Source organism: Anguilla rostrata, chromosome 14 (assembly GCF_018555375.3).
Source record: "Anguilla rostrata isolate EN2019 chromosome 14, ASM1855537v3, whole genome shotgun sequence".
Taxonomy (NCBI): domain Eukaryota; kingdom Metazoa; phylum Chordata; class Actinopteri; order Anguilliformes; family Anguillidae; genus Anguilla; species Anguilla rostrata.
In genome coordinates this window covers 30,182,606-30,201,832 of record NC_057946.1, presented here as the reverse complement: position 1 = coordinate 30,201,832, position 19,227 = coordinate 30,182,606, and the positions used below count along the sequence as shown (strand labels likewise).

Here is a 19,227-nt window from a genome sequence, read left to right as displayed (position 1 = left end):
AGAAATGAACCAAAATTCTGGGGGTCAAAAACTAGGCTCCCTAAATGCAAATATTCCATGCTCTTTTTTTACAACAGCCGGTGACCCAGACATGAACCACAGCAAAACAATGACTCCTGTTTCTTTGAGCCCGTTTCCGCGTTTAACATTATGCCCATAATAATATTTACACAGCTGTGGGTAGCATTGCGAGATTCAAAGAGAAAGCGCGTGATTTGAAAGAAAAGTCGAAAATCAGATGTCACGCTCTGGCTTGCTTGCTCAACATGAGTAAATTAAAATAGAAATCGCTTTTTTAATATCATTATCTTATGTGGCAAAAAAAAATTGTTCAGAATGCCAAAGCCATGTTTTGATGTTATTTTATCCCTCTGGCGGTAACTGAATGTTAATCCCCTAAACGGGGTGAAATTTCTGGCGTAAATTTCTGGCATCGGGGGAAACATAATTTTGAATTTGATCTCAAGAGTGGATGAGAAGACATTGGTATTATAAAATTATATATTTTCGCCCCTTTTCTTTTAGTGTGCATTCCGAGGGTGTGTAGGAATTCAGACCGTCGCCTCTTTTTGTCCAATGACATACGGGCAGGCTGCGTTCAGATGACTTTTTTTGTGACCGCGAGAGAAGTAGCGGTTTACTGTTCTTCTTGCATTGTGACATGGCTCCACAAGGGGGCAGTGTTCCCTCACCACTGTGGAAAGATGTCCTGGAACTCTCTTTCCAAACTATGAATTATACCTTTCTAGAAAGATACTGCGATATATTAAAAGGGGTGAAAGATAGGGATAATAATAATAAAAGTAGAAGGGAAGACCAATTGGCAGTCCTGGGCAGTGGATAAAACTGCATATATTCACGTATATTGAAATATTTTAAAAACAGACTTTGTAAGTTTTGGTGTGTATGATTATTAATTCTCTCTCCCGCTCTTATTTGCACCCCCCCTTCCCCCCTCCCCCAATATCCCTCTGTTCCTTGTTCCACGTTGCACATCCCCTCTTCCTTGCCCTCTACCCCCTTGCTGTTCTTTTGCACGCTTTCCATTTCAATATCTCCTGCTCTCTTCATTTTGCCGGTCCTCTCCCCCCTCCCTTTCTCTCTCCCTCTTTGTCCATCTCTCTCTGTCCGCCCTCCTCCTCCCCTCTCTCTCCCTCTTTCTGCCCCTCTCTCCATCTTTCTCTCTCCCCCTCTCTCTTCCTCTTTCTCCCCCCTCTCCATCGCTCTTTTCTCTCCCCCCTGCTCCTCTCTCTCTCTCCCCCCTCCCTATCTCCCGCCCCTCTCTCCCTCCTCTCTCTCTCTCCCTCCCTCTCGTTCTCCCCTCCCCCTCTCTCTCTCAGTATGAGTACAGTTTCCGTACGGAGTACAGTGCGGCTGCCCGGCTCCCCCCCAGCCCCACGCGGACCCAGCTCAGCTCCGAGGCCTGAGGGAGGGCGGGAACGAGGGATGAAGATGGAGGAGAGAGTTGCGGACGGGGGAGAGAGCCACTTTCCTCTGACTTTTGAACGCAGGGAAGGGTCACTACAAAGAGAAAGGGAAGAGCCAGCACAAACAAAGAAAACCTCCTTTCTGTAATTTTTTACCCACAATCCCCCGCCACTGTGGGATAACACAGATCTGCCCGTTGCCCTGCGAAACACACATGACCTCTCCCTGGATTTGAGCCTGTTCATTCTGAATGCACATAAGGAACGGTGGCCGTCTCTGTGTGGATCCTCCTTTTGGGGGTGCCGAGCCCAGCCACAGCCGTGAGGGTAGCTCACCTGAAGGAAATGGAGAGAGAGACAGCGCCCCCTGCTGGTACCCTGTGCTCACGCTCCCGTCTGCTGCTACATGGGAGGAGTACCAGTAGGAAAATTGGGTGCTACGGCAACCATTTAAAAAAAAATTTTTTTAAATGTATTTGTAATTTTTGTTCACGCTGTGGAAGACCACTCTGAACGACTGTCCACGAGGCTGGATGGAGAGAGGTCAGCCTTCGAGCCAGACTGCGAGATTTAACCCCCCCTGTCCCCCCCTAACCCCCCCTGTCCCCCCCCCTCCTCCTACCTGACCTCCTGTACCTGGACATGCCACTGCTGATATTCCCAGCCGTCTTGCTGCTGCTGCCTGAAGTGTTTTGAGCTCAGCGATCATGTAGTTATCTGCCCCCCCGCCCCACGCCCCCTCCTGTGTGCGGTTATTAGGGACCAGTAAAACCCGACTGATTTTAAATGGTGTTGATTGTGGATCAGTTTTCCTCATATTCAGATGGGTGTAGTGCGGGGGGGGGGGGAGGGGTAGTCTGTTTCTCTCTACACTAGTGGTTGCATTCCTCAGAGGTGGACTGATCCTAAAAAATGAGGGAGGGGTTAGGGTCTACAGCCCGTCTGGCCCTCCACTAACCCTAACCCCCACAAGGCTGTGAACCAAGTGCTTTTATACCTTTTATACCCCCTCCCCCCTGTTAGACAGAACGGACACAAGCGACTCATGATGCAGAAGTGCATTGCAGCTGTGAGATTATCGTCATCAGTCATTTCTACTTGGTGTTTCTGTGTGTTGTTTTTCGTGAGTGCACTATTGTTTTTGGATTCTCCATTATTACCAAGCGATGACTCGGCCCACCCCACCCGCAGACTCCCGGCTGGACCCCTGCTCTGCTCCCGCTGTCAGACGCTGAGCCACTGGAGCGATGCCACGCGCGATTTGGGGCGGCGCCGGGCGATCCGGGCGGTGCAGGGCGACCAGGTTGGGGGGCAGGGCGATAGGGATGGGGGTCCACAGCTCTCTGCAGAACCACAGTCTTCTCTCTTAAATTTGAGCAGAAAATTAGAGAAATTTATGAAAATTCGCCCGTCTGCAAAATATGACCTTCATCAGTTGCTGTAAATGTGGAGAAAAAAATATTTTATCGCTGTATAACTTTCAGATGATTTATGGTAATTTTACAGCAAAAAAATATAGTTTTTTTAGAGTATGCGGGCAGCCTTTAATTGATTTATCTTGGGTTTTATTTGCCTGAATGAACTTTGCGCATCTGTGATGTACGCGTTTGCCGACGTTTCCTCTCCTGTCGGCCTAACCGTTTTATTTTTGGAGAGGAATTCGGACAAACTTCGGTGATCATGAACACGTTTCTGCACTGACATCCATATTCCCTTAGATGTGTTTCTACATCACATTGCCTCCTCGGTAAGTTCAGTACAAAAGGCTGTACTTGAAGAAGGCAGTCCTGTGCCTGGCCACGGCTTGTAAATCTTCAGTTCACTTGTTTTTGTACTGAGTGATCTTTAGGGCCAGAGCAAAGAGTGTGCGTTTGATCACAATGCGTGATTAAGCCTCTTTTTATCTTAGAAATTAAAAGGAAAAATTAACCATAATCAAACCGCATAATGGTAAAGACAAATAATTACCGCTGGTGTATATGTAAATAACTCTCGAAAGCAGCGTTTCATTTTTTTCCTCATGGGTAATACTAATTATTGATTTTTTTGTTTTCTCATTGTGGGAAAAGAGAGAACAGGGCACAACCACGTTTGAAATGAAAAACAATTTATTAATTGAAAGAAAAAAGGCAAACTATGGTATTTAATGCTGCCACTTGTTTATATAAAAATCACCATGTTAGCGTGTGTAACCCGTAAAGCTTAATTTCAGAGACTGTTAAAATGCACTGCTAGGTTCTGTAATTTAGTCATTTGTGAAATGGAATGTTTTTGTGTGTGTTTGTTTTTGCTTTCATCTGGTTTTTCCACTCTCAAAATGTTCAACTTTGTACAGAATCTGAAAGCTGTTCCTGCCCGTCATACTGTGTCCAATTAAAACTCTGGATGTAAAATGTTTACGTTGATGGTTATGTACGCAGAGCCTGAATGCTCAACCATAGACCATACTCTCTCAGTCCCAGGGACGGCTCAAATGGCCCCACCTATATTGACCAGGCCCATTACTAACCCCAGTGGCTTCCGAAATTTTATTAATTTTTTTATTTACGCTGGCCAAATTTGACTGCTTTCTTGTGTACCGTAAGTAGGACAGAATAACGGAATGCTTTTATCTGATGTGCTCGAAGGAAAACGTAATTGCTGTTTGTCTGGATACTGCAGAACCTGGGCCTTGTGTTATATTTGCTCTTATTTACTGAAGAAATGTTCAGGTCTGCGTTCCTCTTTAATTTTTTTTCAGTCAGCTGTAGTCCAGTGTGGTAAAGGTGGACTGACATTGTTGTGCTAAACATTGTAAACTAGCTGTGTAAACTAATGCAACTGTTTAGTTTTGGTTTGGCACCAATATACCAGTCTGCTTTACTACTGTTTCACTAACTCTGATGTCGGCACACTTCACATACTCGTGATAGTTACGGGTGTAGTTCCATTGGTCGTGTCTATTTCAGGAATGTTCACAATTGGACAACACATCGTACCACTTGCATTGCCATGGTGAAAAATACTACTGCAAATACTATTAATACTGAAAATACTAATTCTAACATTTTTTGAGAACAAATGGTCATTTGCGTTGTCTCAGTGATGCCCAGGCGTCGTGGCCTTAAGAGTTTGTAGAGTAGGCTATGCTATAGCTCCGCCTATTTTCGGCGCGGGGATTTCCCGTCTGCTGCAGTGTTCTGATGTCCGGCCTGTTATCTGGACAATCGGTGTTTTGGGTCAGATATTTGAGACTCGGGTGCTGGTATAAATGTTTTTTTCTCGCCTTTTCTTCTCGTGGACACATTGGGTTTTTCTCAACAACAAAAAAAAAATCGTAAAATTTCCGGATCCAATACTACAGCTAATTCTCATAACCGGTTTTGTAAATAACTAACGTGAGGTAACGTTAACACAACGCGTTATTACGAACTGATGTTATGTTCGTCGATATATATAAAACTGTGAATAATAGGCCTACTGTCCATTGGTATCGGTGTATGTAACTGCATGCTGTGTTGTACCGTGTTGTGTGTAGGCCTGTGTTTTAAACGAGGGTGGGGTTTAAGGGCCCCAACCCCCGCCTTTCTCCCTCAACTCAGCTTACTGTTGTTTTACAGATGTGATTTTCGGCTCTTTGGTTCAGATAATGTGCGCCCTTTCCTGCTTATGTGGTATATAGCCCTTCTGTCAAACGAGAGAGTGAATTTTCCTGATAAAAAGCACAGGGACAATTTGTTCCATGCACCTCAACGTTTTATTGTTCTACGTTAAAAGACGTTGGCATGGCAACTTGAACATCGGGTGGTTATCTGTGTTGTACTGTACTGCCGACTGTTTTGAGTTTTATATGTGGTTTATGAGCATATTGTTTCCCTTCACAAAGTAAACTAATTAGGTTCCACCCTTTTTATCATTTTATTCTTCCGCGTCTTTTTCTTTTTTGAGGTTATTTATGTAGCCGAATTTTTTTTTTTAAAGCACTGCGGAGATTGTGCTTTCTCTTTGTTCGTACCACCCTGGTAATGTTAAACTGGAGCGTGACGTGGAGACCCATCGAGACCTCTGAACTCGGAGACTGCGAAGCGGATGGAAGGGGCGCACTTAGCGCGGTGCTCCAGTCTTAGCACACTCCTGATCTGAGTTGATTTAGCGCGAAGATTTTGATCGTCGGTTTTACAAAACAAGTGACACGCATCCAGAATGTATTCTTTCATCACTCTGGCTTCTTTTTACCTGAAGTAATTGGACCCATGTCCCTCCGTTTATCGCTGAACATTCAACGACAGCCTGTGTCCAACGAGCCTCGTTCACAATTTGATAAATTAGCGGCTGTCGGTATTGGCAGAAGCCATGCTTACTTTATGCCAGGATTGACTGGTGTGTTTATTGAATCGGAAATAATTTATTTTACAAAAGGAAAATGTGTGTGTGTGTGTGTGTGTTTGTGTTTTTCCCCGCAGTTCATACGGGGCAGCGAATCGCGCGTGTCCTGGCGTTACTACCACGTTACCTGACACTCCTGGTTTGTTTGATCTGTTACCTTTGAATCCCTGTGTTGTTCTCCACCAAGCAACGCGCCTTCGTGCTAACCTGTTTATATTAAACTCATAAACACCGCTGTAGAACATATATTTTCGTGTTTTTTAATATCCCTTTTTATTGTCTAATCGTACAATAAATTGCCACAAGCATACAGTTAAATGCAAGATATTGGAACAGGGACACACTTTTAGTTGTTTTGGCTCTGTACTCCTGCACATTGGATTTGAAATAAAACAAAGAATATGAGGTTAAAAATGCAGTCTGTCAGCTTTAATTTGAGGGTATTTGCATTTGTATGGGGTGATCCATGTAGATATCACAGCCCTTTCTATACACAGCCCCCCCATTTTGGGGGAGCAAACGTATTTGTACAGTTGGCTGCTCGGCTGTTTCCTGGCCAGCATCATTGGTTCATGCACAAGACTGCTAACAACAGGTCCGTTGTGGTTGTGGAAATAACCCCCGTTTTGCAGGGGTTTTCAATGGATACCCTGTACCTTTCAATGTAAATAAACATTGGCAATACAATTATACAATCCAAGACCTGTAGGTGTTCTAGACCTCATTGTCACTGTTAGGTTTTACAGAAGGGAACATATCATTGCGTGATTGTTCGTCTGTACTCGTGCAATTTTAATAAAATATTCCCTTTCATGGCACTCTGGTCTCAGTTTTCTGTGTCTCTCTGTCTCTGCCTCTCTGTCTCTCTCTTCCTCTCCCTCTCTCCCTCTCTCTCTCCCCCCAGGTCGTAGCCCTTTTTATCTGGGTTTTCACAGATCCCGCCTCCTCTGTGATTGACTGTTTGAACAGCTGCATGTGACCCGCCCCCTCCCAGAAGACCTGTACACGTGTTGCATGCACGCCACCAGGTGGGCGTGTCTCTCCAATGATACGGTGAAAAGGTGATGGGTGGTGAGTGTGGAGGTGGTAATGACCCAGCTTCACTTATCCCGAATGTGCACACGGAGCATCTCTGTGTCCTGAGTGTGCACGTAGAGCAAAATAAGTTTTGTTAAAGGAGTACCATGGTGGTTGAACGTGACACTTCCCAGTTGTCTTCAGGCAACAACAAAACAAATGTGCATAATTTTTTTATTCTTCAGTCATTTCAATGTACTTTAAAACGTATTTTTCTAAGCCTAAATTTCCCACTATAAAAATTCACCCGAACCGTCTGGGCGTGGTAATGAGAACTGTCAGTTAGCTATGATTGACAGACCGTTCCCCGTTACCATAGCTACCCCCATGATACGCTCTCTTTGGGAGACTGAATTTTCACAAGCTAGCTAGCTTAGTAGTACATCAAGTATCGATAGATAGCTAAGGTAAGGACGTTGACTTGTATCCAGTTACAATTTTTGCTATCTAGCTAGCCAAGTTAAGATAAAAGCACAACTATAACGTCCTCATAAAAGCGAACTAGCAAGCTAACGTTATCGATAACATTGCCTTATGAAAGCAAACCTCCTAGCTAGCTAAAGTTAGCTAGCTAGCTAAATGAATATAACCAGAAATAATCTAAAGGAACTCTAATTTAAGTGAACCTAACGTTATTCAAATATTTGCATTGTCTGAACAGCAGGACGGTGTGTCCTGTCAGATTTCTTTACGGGGCGTGGAAATAGGAGTGGTTACTGTATTCGTGACGTAGAAAATGACAACTTTCTCAACCGGTTGAAAATGGGACGATGAATTTAAAACGCATATTTCTCCAAAAATACAGAACGGACATATTTAATACTTTGCTCATTGTGTTTCTTCAATGCCTCTTGTGCAAATAGCACATAAAACAGAGAAAGTGTGAAAATCACCATGGTACTCCTTTAAAAATATTTTGTAAAAACGTGAAAAGCAGGGACGAAAACATGTTTTTTTTTTTTTTAATGTTCTTGCGGTCCATACCAGTGATGAATTGCACACTGTTCATATTTATCATAATGATCACCTTTAGACTATGTAATGTTATGACAGCACTTGGAGTTTCCTAAATGTTTTGGATATGCTTGTTTTTTTGGTCCCAGCCACAGGGAGAGTAAATCTAACTGTAAAAACAATCACAAAATTTTTTATCTCCCGTGTGAGAAAAAGAAAACGGTCTGTTTCTGTTAGAGATGGCACATATCCTAAAATCATACTGCCGTGCACACACACACCCGTGCACTCTACCAAATCCGAATGACACCGATAATAGTTTTCCATCTTGTTCAGCAAGAAAGCATAGATCAGCTGTTTATATGCTGTAACATGTCTTCCCTTTGTTTATTAAAAAAAAACAAGCTGGAGCACAGCAGTTGCTGGTCAGTTTCTGCAGTTGTAAAGCTCAACACAGGATGACAGCTGCAATGAACACACTGAACACATCACAAACACCATTAAATTCAAAGGTTCTCTTTCCTGTGTGCATATCACTGCTCCCCCCCCCCATCCATTAGAGGATCCAGGGCAGGCCTTCTCCACATTAATGCTGTATGCACATGCACAGCAGTAGACCACCAGCACAGGAGTTTGCTGTGTACCTGCAGGAAATTACTACAACTGCTACACAACAAATGGAGTGTGATATGGCTATAAAAAAAAAAAAATTCTTTTTTTTCTGAAACCGCCAAAGAAATCACAGTAGCTGTGGTCTGCACCCCCTCCCAGACACACATACACACACATATCTGCAAGTTTACTGTTCTAGTGTAATAAAAGTGTAATGTAATGTTTTCCATTTGCAACACAGAAAATGCGTAACTGTATGCGTAAAGGAAAATGCAATAAATTAGACAAATTGGCTTCAGAAAGGGCTGAAGGTCACGGAGTTATTTTGTCTTTTACTGTGGTAATGCACAGACTCTGTGGAGTGGCTTCCTGCTCCGCAAGCCTGTTAAAAACAGACAGGAACACAGCCGCTTGTGTTCCACGTGGGGGGTATTACACTATAAAAGTCCCTTTCAGTGTGAGAGAGTAATTAATTTTACATTGACCGCAACACCCCCGGAAAAGCAGTACGTGCCACTGCCTGCTCACTGATTGGGTGGAAATCTAGAGGGGCGGAACACAGAAAATGTATTTGTTCCTCAGCTTTGCGAACGAATCCGTATTTACATCTACGCGTGCTCTGAGACACAGGTTGCCTGACCTTGACTGTTGATGCTGTTTCTTTCGAGTGGAAGGTCGTTTGAGAGAGAGGTAGGCAAATAGAGGAAACAAAGTGGCCGTCCGTCTCAGGCCATTTGCCAAATTTACCTCTGGTATATAAAGTGTAATATTAAACGGCAGAGAAGTAACTGCTTTTCTGTTTGTTTCCCTTATTACAGCATGAACGCTCTATCCAGAGCGATACAACTTTACATAGCACTTACATTGTATCCATTTATACAGCTGGATATATACTGAAGCAATGCAGGTTAAGTACCTTGCTCAAGGGTACAACGGCAGTGTCATTACCCGGGAATCGAACCTGCGACTTTTCGGTTACAAGCGCAGTTCCTTACCCACTGTGCCACACTCCGTCCCCCGTCCTTTAGACTTTTAATGATTCAGAGGTTAATGAATTTGGCTGGCAGCCAAAAGATTGGAGGTTTGGTTCTCAATTATGGTCCTGAGCAGTATTTGAACAATGAATTTATCCAATAAATCTCCCAGCTTTAGAAATGGATAAGATTTGAAAAGTGAATTATGTAAGCACCCCATTATGATATCACCTTCTCAGTACTTGAATATTAATAACAACATACATTATTTTACCCTTTCAAGCTCCACAAAACTTGAGGCTTCATCAAACAGAACGAGGCTGCTTGTGTGTCAGCATGTCTATATTTATGATTGGACCAGACCATTTTGAAGAATATATTAGATATTTTCAGACCTTTCGGACAAAGTGCTGGCTTTACAGGTTTATTGTTTTAAAAAATACACGTCGAGTCATTATAAAGCAGCTTCAGTGATATCAATTTATTATTGTTATTATTTTAACTGCGCCTAGTATTTAGTTTGAATATAGCAGTCTCTGGTTGCATGTAGGCCTATCATAGGAAAAATAAGAAACTTAAAAAATGTAATTTCATTGAAAAATAATGAGATCATGTAAACAATGTTCTGGAGGCACAATATTACCGTACAGGTGGATTTTTTTTCTTCAGCAAAATAAATAGCAAATGTGCATTACAATTTGTAGAAATATGTCCTGCTTAAGTTTGTTCCTTGCAATGGTTGTGTTAACTTATTTTCGATATAGAAATAGATTTTAAGATGTGCTCTTTAGGGTTTACCGCCCCTACAAGACCAACAGTTAAACAACACTCGTTTACACCCGCCCCCCATTGAGCACCCGTAAAATTGGGTAATTATTTAATGAAACTTTACTGTAAGAACAGTGAAGAAACCTCGCAATTAATGAGACCACGAGGAACAGAGAAGCGCGCGCGACTAGACCATTTCACTGTGTATGAGTGTGAAGCAGGGCGTTCCTGCAAAAGAGCATCCGTGCTCAGCGAACCTACCCTGGGCAAATAAAGGTTAAATAAATAAAAAATAAATAAACTCGGTATTAGTAGGCTATCGACTATTTGATTAAACGCCATGCTATATCGTTTAAACTATTTATTAATGATAAAAGTACTTGCATTTCTTCCTTGATTACCTTTAATGCGCAAAATTAGCATATAGAATACAGGACATATGTAAACCAACACTAAAACACATTTATATATGATCATTTGATAAAAATGAAAGGCCACAAATTGGCACAATTGTAGTCCAAATATAATCAATAAGTCAAAGATATAGGAATATTCTATGACCATAGTAATGGTCGACTCAGCCTACACACAAGTCAGTAAAAGTAAAAGCTGAATATTAATTTTTGTTCATGAACTAAAAGTTGCGTAGTTTACTTGACTGTCACTGTATGTGTTATTTGTGGGAAATCTTGCCGGGTGAATCTAATTTAAAAGAAACATTGCTTGAGAGGACGCATCGCCTGATAAGAACTTAAAAGTGATTGAACTTATTTCTCACTCAATCAATCCTCAGCTTGGATTTTTAAGTCCTGCAATGTGATGAAAGATAAACGAACAAGTTTTGACTAGTAAAGTTTCGTTGTATGCAAATGTAGGTGACATTCATTTCGGCGACTTCACCGACTGGAATCCAAAGATATCTAAAGAGAGTAAGAGAATAAGACAATTGGCACATATCAATTAAAATATGTAAAATCGACACTTCAAATTAGTGACCATACAGAGTTTTTTTCTGTAATGACACCCGGCCATGATCTGAATAAATAAGCAAATAAAAAGAGGATTGTGTTGCTTCTGAAAGAACAAATTGTTGTTCGTCGAAAGAGAAAAATTAAATGGCAAGCCAATTTTGTTTTAGTCTAAAACAAGAAATCATGTAATTTTGTTTTATTTACATTTTAGAATTCATCCGTTTAATAAATGGGCATGACAAATAAGCCATTATGCAAAAAAATAAATAAATAAAGTTATTTTGCCCCTTAATAAAAAGCCGCATGGAAACATCAGTTACTCATTCAGGTAAACCTTTGATTGTTTCTTTATTTTTTATTATTTTATTAAAAAAATAAATAAATAAATAAATAGTAGCAATGTCACGCTTATTCAAGTAGCTACTTCTTAAGTTGTTTTAAAAATCAGTGGCTACTCGCCTTCAACGTCACAGCAATTGTACTATTCACTGAAATGTCATCACAAATGCTTCAGTATGCATGCTCGGAAAAATTGATGGCCTTGATACATTTCGTTATTTACTGTGTCCACATTTTTGGTTATGCCCTTTATAACCTGCTAAATATAATAATAATAATAATAATAATAATAATAATATTATTATTATTATTATTATTATTATTATTATTAACAACAACAACAACGACGATTAAACAATGCTCACTTTAATAAAATCTGGACCAGTGTTGTCTCGCTGAAAAGAGAAAATATGCATTTAAGGCTGACTCATGGCTGAAAATATTGCTTTAATTGACGTACGTGTATTTCAGATGTGGGACATTTGACGAAAATATGATAAAACGATCGCCAAAATGAGATTTAGAGAACACAAAGATCAAGGCATTCGCTTAATCTCGTTGCGGTATGCGGTGTTACGCAACGGCCGGCATGAACCCTGCAATTACAGCTGTCAGTTCGTCAGAGATCAATGTTTTCTTTTCAAGAAGCGACATTAAATAGTTTAAAATAGCCCTGTGTAATTTACATAGCTTAACGCATTAAGCTTATTAACAACTAATGGAAAGTACCGCCCATTTAGTCATTTATTTAGCCTAGTACAATTACATTTTCTTCAAACTGTTTTGACATGTCAGTAGTCAATATTAGTATAATTAAAACCGAAGTACGAGCAGTCCTAGTCGGTATAATTGTAACAGAGGGCTGGACGTTCTCCAGTAAATGAAAACGCCCTATAATGCGCGTATGAAGGTGTTTTGTTCTTGAAATACTAACGTTAATCAAGGAAACATATTTCTAATGGTAACGTGAGACCAGCCGCACCCTCAGATTATGAAGCACAGGGCTTTATTTAGGAAAAAAGTTGATGCACTAAGGGAAAGCTGCTTTTGTTTATTTCTTAACACGCAGGTAAGCTTTTACAAAACAAATAGTCCATAATACAGGTGTGTGCTTATTACAGTGACCATTTACTAATTTCTTTTATTTTCTGTTTCTTTTTCCTAACCTCATCTTTTGGATGCTCCATGTGATTTATATCAACAGAGCAAACAATCTAAACACATTTTACATTAAACACAGAGCTAATAAACAAACTCAACCAGGTTGATTAGCACAATTACTTGATTTAACAAATATGAAATTTAAAATGCCAAAGTTCTCCCCAAAAGGACATTACATGTAGACGGTTTTCACCACCATCTAGTTTCCCTAATCTCCAAATCTGAAATCTTCTACATTAGCTACATCCCGGGGTAGCAACCCACTCGTTCTGTCTGACAATGGCATTCTGCAGAAAAAGCAAAAAAAAAAAAAAATTATTTTCTTATAGCAACTCAGAGGCGGCATAAATGCAACAGCTATTACATTACATTTAGGCTATACAGGCGGCGACATATAATTCATAATTCAGAGGATTGAATTACGCGTGCACAAATCTGAAATGACTAATGTAGCAGCAGTCTGTGTATTAAGTTATTGACCGTTTTGCATTTATCTTGCGCTCCATTTATATCGATGCTCCCCTAGCACTATAACTACTACTTAATAATAATAATAATAATAATAATATACAGGCTACCTATTTAGAAGTTGGTCATTACTGTATTAAGATAAGTCTTACATGCATGCGACATAATTCAGACATGCTGGTAGTTCTGAAAGCTCAACAGTTTGGGAATGCAAATATCGTGGGTATAATAAGGTCTTTAATATAACATGTGGAACAGAAATTCTGCTTTATAGTCATAAATGAGCAACATGCCGTACAGAAGATGATATCGGCTTGCTTTCAATATTTAATTCAGCAACCTACAGTGTTTTCAAAGTGAATACATAACATCAATCTGTAAAAGCTCGGGCTATTAATGTCGTACTACCTAAATGTTCTTGGTTTTATATTTACTGTTGAAGTCGGCTTCGAATCCATATCCTTTCGCAGCAAATCCGAAACAAATGCAGTCCATAATGTCAGTCACGCGGACAAACAAAAAAAAAAAAGTCAAGTAAACATCTTGGCACTGATGTCCAAGTTGGCCACAGTAAAAGTAAACAGTGTTTCATCGAATAGCTCAATTTTTTAAAGCATGTACATACAACGCACATACATTTCGTGATCGTCAAGTCATGAAATGCTGCCTGCGGAAGTAAAATTACTTTTGTTCTTTGAGCTAGGCTGCACGTGCCACCCACTTGCTGCTCGAAGACTTTAGGCCTGTATGTTTTTTTCTTGCTTGCCTCATGCACATTTTTTGTTGTTTAACTTTTAGACTACGTTTCATTAAGTTATGGCAATTGCGTCCATAACCGGCTAATAGTGCAGACTATGGTGTTTACTTGATTTGGCTTTCGTCCGTCGCCGAGTTTAACCTCTGACTTGTGTGGAGAAATAAGGACATTTTGAGAGGCAATCATCAGTACTTGCAGCACTGGGTGGGTGACCTTAAGTTTTCCATTACTTTACGTTTTGCGGCCTTTAACTCTCAAACTAACGATTAACATGTGATACGTTTAATTAAGCGCGGTGCATTTTACGGCTTGGAGCGCCGACTCTGCTTTTATGAAACACTTCGAAAGTCAATGACGTTTCAGGTTTCATTTCCAACACAAACGACCGTTTGTAAAACCCACCGTCCACGTGGTTTAAATAAATGCTAGAGCATTCCAAATGCACAACAAATTGATCAGCATGCACTTATACGGTGTAATTACGCAAGCCTGCATAAATTCACTAACTTTTCTCTAACGTCGTTCTTGCAACGACTTTAAAGCAAGTTAATGAATTTATACTTGTAAGCATAACCCACTTATATGCAAAGCCCTATTTATTTGTCTTTTCATTGCACAGTAAGCATATAATGCGCAGACTTACACTCAGTGGCCACTTTATTAGATACACCTGCTGCTTAACACAAATTTCCTGGTCCTCCAAACTGTGACCCATGTTTCTGAATTTCTGTATACAGTATAAAGTATACAGAAATTGTAAAGAAGTTGCTGTTTGACCAAGCATTAGAATAGGCCAGACTTCTAAGCCACTTGGACCATGTGGTATGATTGTTGGTGCCCAACGTGGTAGTTCCAGCATCTCAGAAACAGCTGCCCTCCTGGGATTTCCGAGCATTACATTCTCTAGAGTTTACAGAAAATTGTTCAATAAACATAAAACATCCATAGAGCTGCAGTTCTGTGGACAAAAACATCTTGTTAATGAGAGAGAGGTCAGAGGAGAATATGCAGACTTGTTAAAGCTTACAGAAAGGCCACAGATGCTTGAACAACAGCTTTTTACAACAGTTGTGCACAGAAGAGCATCTTTGAAATGCACAACACATCAAACTTTAAATCGGATGGGCTGCAGCAGCAGAGGACCATGACAAGTTCCACTCCTGTCAGCTAAGAACAGGCAGATGAGGCTACAGTGGACACATGATCACCAAAACATGACAGCTGAAGACTGAAAAAACATTGCCTGATCTGATGAATCTCGATTTCTGCTGCGGCATGCAGATTGCACGGTTGGAATCTGGTGTAAACAGCAGAAGTCCATGAATCCATCTTGCCTTGTGCCAACAGCTCAGACTGGTGGTGGCGGTGTAATGGTGTGGGGAATATTTTCTTGGCACACATTAGGTCCCTTAATACCATTGGAGCATCATTTCAATGCCACAACATACCTAGCCATCGTTGCCAACCATGTGCATCCCTTTCTGGCCACTGTCTTTCCTTTTTAAAATGGCTACTCTCAGCAGGATAATGGCACAAAGCATGCATCATCTCAAGCAGGTTCCGTGAGCATGACTGGAGCTCAGTTTACTCCAGTGGTCTGCGTAGTCCCCAGATTTCATTCCATCCACTTTTGGGATGTGTTGGAACAGGATATTGACAGGAAGAATGCATGGCCAGAAATTCTCCAGGAACTGCATGATGCTACCGTGTCAGTGTGGACCAAAATCCCCAAGGGATGTTTCCAGTACCTTGTTGAGACGGCGCCATGACGATTTCAGGCTGTTCGGGAGTCAATGGAGGGTGCTACCCAGTACTAGATTTGTGTATCTTATTTAGTGGCCACTACCAAGTTACGGCCAGAAGTTTGGTGCTTTTCAGGGAAGAACCTACTATAGCACAGGTATTCAGCTATGACACAGATTATACAGTCTACAGAATCTGTCTGTGTACCACCTATATTCGTATTCTAAGCTTATCTGGCTCTCGGTGCATAAGAAATGGAAAGAAGCCAAGCTGTTTGAGCTGGTTGTATAGCACCGAAAATGGTTCCATTAGACCGGGCACCGCACGGTACAGTTCACAAATTAAAAATCCCTCTGTACTTCTGTACATGTACACAAGAGGGCAACGTGACCGCAAACAAGGCTGTTCCCGCGAGCAAAGCAGGAACACATCACCGGCATGGCATGCTGCCACCCGGTTGCAGCACAAAGGAACTCAAACGAGCTGGATTATGATGAGGTAACAAGAAACATTATTTTCTGGTCCAGACGTACGGTACGTATGTTCTGCGCACGTGTCAGTGTTTGTCATTCGCAGTGTTGTTGTGCTAGTGTGTAGGCCAATGCATTTTCCTTTGTCATATACTGGCAGCAACGTGATAACACTTCATATTAGTACGCTGTGTTTATAAAAGGGCTGTAGCCTGTCAACCTTTTTTGTTTGTTTTGCACATTTATATCATGGGACATTTGTTTCGATATTTAACTAAAGGTTCATAAATAAAAAAATAAAATAAAATTAAAATAACTTGGGCGTTGATCTTCAGTTGTTCCTGGGCAGACTTTTGCTATAATAATAATAATAATAATAATAATAAATATATATAGTAATAGTTGCAGAAGCAGTACTGTTGTAATTGTATGTATCTATTTTAGTGATAATTGCGCTGGTAAATTTCATAGTATAAATGTTATATTTTATACTGACATTTTGAATTTTCGTATTCTTAATGTTCACATAGGCCTGAATTCTTTTTCAATTTGTTTCATATACCTTAAATTGACTGCATGTTTTTTATGAAGTGAATATGCTGTTCTTGTGTTTTTAATACAGTGAAAATAATATAATCGGATTAGAATACATTAAGATGTTATCCGTTGTCACGATGTCAACGTATCTCACTGCAGTTGAGCGTGCAGGCTATTACTGGAATGAAGCCGCTTTGTCAGACAGGCGATGTTGAGTATTACATTTTGTAAAAAATTTTTATGAAATTGTATTTGTATTTGCTATTATACCAACTGGACGGGGTTATTAACGACTGCCTGTTTTGTCTTTTGTCAGTCAGAATACGTGTAACCTAAAACATTTCTACCTAATCGTTTTGCAGTATGTTGATATAGGAAATGTTTTATTTTACGTGCTATCTTACTTCTGAATGATGTTCCAAACATTTGATTTTGATTTGGTCTGTGTCTCTGACTGTGTGTTTTTCCTTATTTCTCAGCCTCATAACAGAGTTCTTGAACACACCTTTATCCCAAATGTTATGGAGCTGTATATAGGCCTATAAGTCTTCCTTATAGCTTTCACCATATAACTTAATGTATAATGTGGCTACCGTAGCCATTTCAGATTTGCACATGTGCAATTCAGTCGTCTTCCACCTCTCAAAGGAATGGAGCAATGTGATCAGTTTTGCGGGAATTTTCTTTTCTTTTTTTTTTTTTCAAAAAACCGCTTTTGAGCGAGCGAAGTAAAAAAAAAATGTTCCGGAAGTAATTTTCAAGTATAACACTATTTTTATTTACAATAAATCCAGTCGTACATCATTTGAAAGGTTATCTGTCCTTGAAAAGTTAATATGGTTTTCGGAGTGTATTCTAGCGGGAATTGGATGCTAGGTGACTAAAAAAAACACCATGTTTACAGAATGCCACCTAAAGAGAAAACGAGAGAGTTGGTAGCCTACCCAGGGAAGTCAAGGAGAGTGCTTCAAATTTGGATATCAGGAACTATAGATAGTGCTGAAAACCATCCAGTGGCCTTTTGAAAATACATTAGGCATTTTATATTGTGTTTAATATTTATTAACCAACTTAATATTACTCATCAACGTATTTGACTTTTAAAATTAGTGCAGTGTTTAATGTTAAATATGTTCAGCTATTATGCGTGCTGTGTTGACATCGCCTCATCCTCTGGATGCTTCATGTGATTAATGGGAGTAACAGTTACCTGGTCACAGACATTTGTAATAAGCACACGTCAGATTGGTCTGTATGGTAGGCTATTGCGTTTACATTTACCGTTACAATTATTGCGCACCTTTGTTACATTCATACCACCTAGTCGATATGATCAGACCTTTGGTTTTATCCGACTTGTCATGTCTAAGCTGTTTGAAGTAAAAAATTTCATAGTGCTAGGCTAAATATTTTTTGAGCAAATGAGCAGAATCCCCAAACTGTTACATGTATAGTGACTCTCCCCTACATAATTGTTGCAATGATAAGCGCGTAAAGCTATTCCATACATTCACACGGCAGAACCAGAAAACCACTATTTGATTATAAATGAAAGCATATTATTTAAATATCATATTTAAACAATTAGTGTTACCCTAATATGTGTATTAAACCAGAAAAAGTAATTTGTTATTATTTTAAAAAAATGAATGTGTGTGTGTGCGCGCGCGTGTGTGTATGTGTGTGTGTGTGTGTGTGTGCACACAATGCTTCTTATGAATGTCTGTTGTGTGCTTAATTTCATCCAGCTTAGGTAGATATACTCAGAAGAAAGGTGATCTTCGTAAACCTTTACATTGTCTCCTTGAATTTCTTAATCCTGAAAATACAGACTATCACAATAATAGTCATAATATGATAATAATGCGGTGGCAGCAAACGGCGGCTGCTCTAGACTTCTGGAGGTCGCTCTGCGCTTGTGGCTATCTCTACCAATCGCCAGGTGCAGCGGGGGAGGCGCTCAGTAGTCTCAAGCTATTGTAATAGGCACAATGCCACAAAACATGGCAAACGTCTGGCTGTGGTTCACGCGGTTCAAAGCGCTTTCTTTAAAAAAACCTTCCCAATATTAATGAAAACAGGCATTACATTCAGTTAAAGTTGTCTGCACAATTCTGATGGATGTCAGTGGTTATCATTCTAAATGTCGCTTGTCGCAATTTAACATTTCGGTTAGATGAATGAGAATCACAATAACTACTACTACTACGACTACTACTAACTGTTTTGTTTGTAGGTAGTGGGCCTACCTACAGTAGAATGTAGCCTATATTTTAGGCTACATATTTTGGAGCTATAGGCAAAGCAAAAAAAATGCATGCGTTTGTCTTCATTTTGAGCGTCCTCTGGGCTAAGTTCAGATCAAATACTTTTAACAAGAAAAAAAAGAAAAACGTTTTGCATGAGTTAGTTATGTTTATCAGGTTACTTGCTGTCCGTTAATGTCCGACCATTTTAGGCAAATATTTTCCTATTGTATTAACTTCTCTGAACTGACGCATGTGTCTACGGCACTGTAGTTGATTTCAGAGGCGGAACGCTTATATCCACTGTATAGGGTGCACGAGCACTGCGCACCAATAGCATCCGAACGTAAATGGCCTT

At 40.3% G+C, this 19,227-nt stretch overlaps 1 protein-coding gene across 2 annotated transcripts in view; it reads left to right on the top strand.

Annotated features, from left to right (window-relative positions):
- Positions 1 to 3,824, top strand: part of mvb12ba (multivesicular body subunit 12Ba) — a 30,066-nt gene extending 26,242 nt beyond the window's left edge. For both annotated transcript variants that reach the window (XM_064309486.1, XM_064309485.1), the window contains exon 10: positions 1,341 to 3,824. In XM_064309486.1, coding sequence (XP_064165556.1) covers positions 1,341 to 1,427 — 87 coding nt within the window. In that variant the 3' untranslated portion in view covers positions 1,428 to 3,824. The remainder of the gene's footprint in view (positions 1 to 1,340) is intronic.
- The last annotated feature ends 15,403 nt before the right edge of the window (positions 3,825 to 19,227 follow it).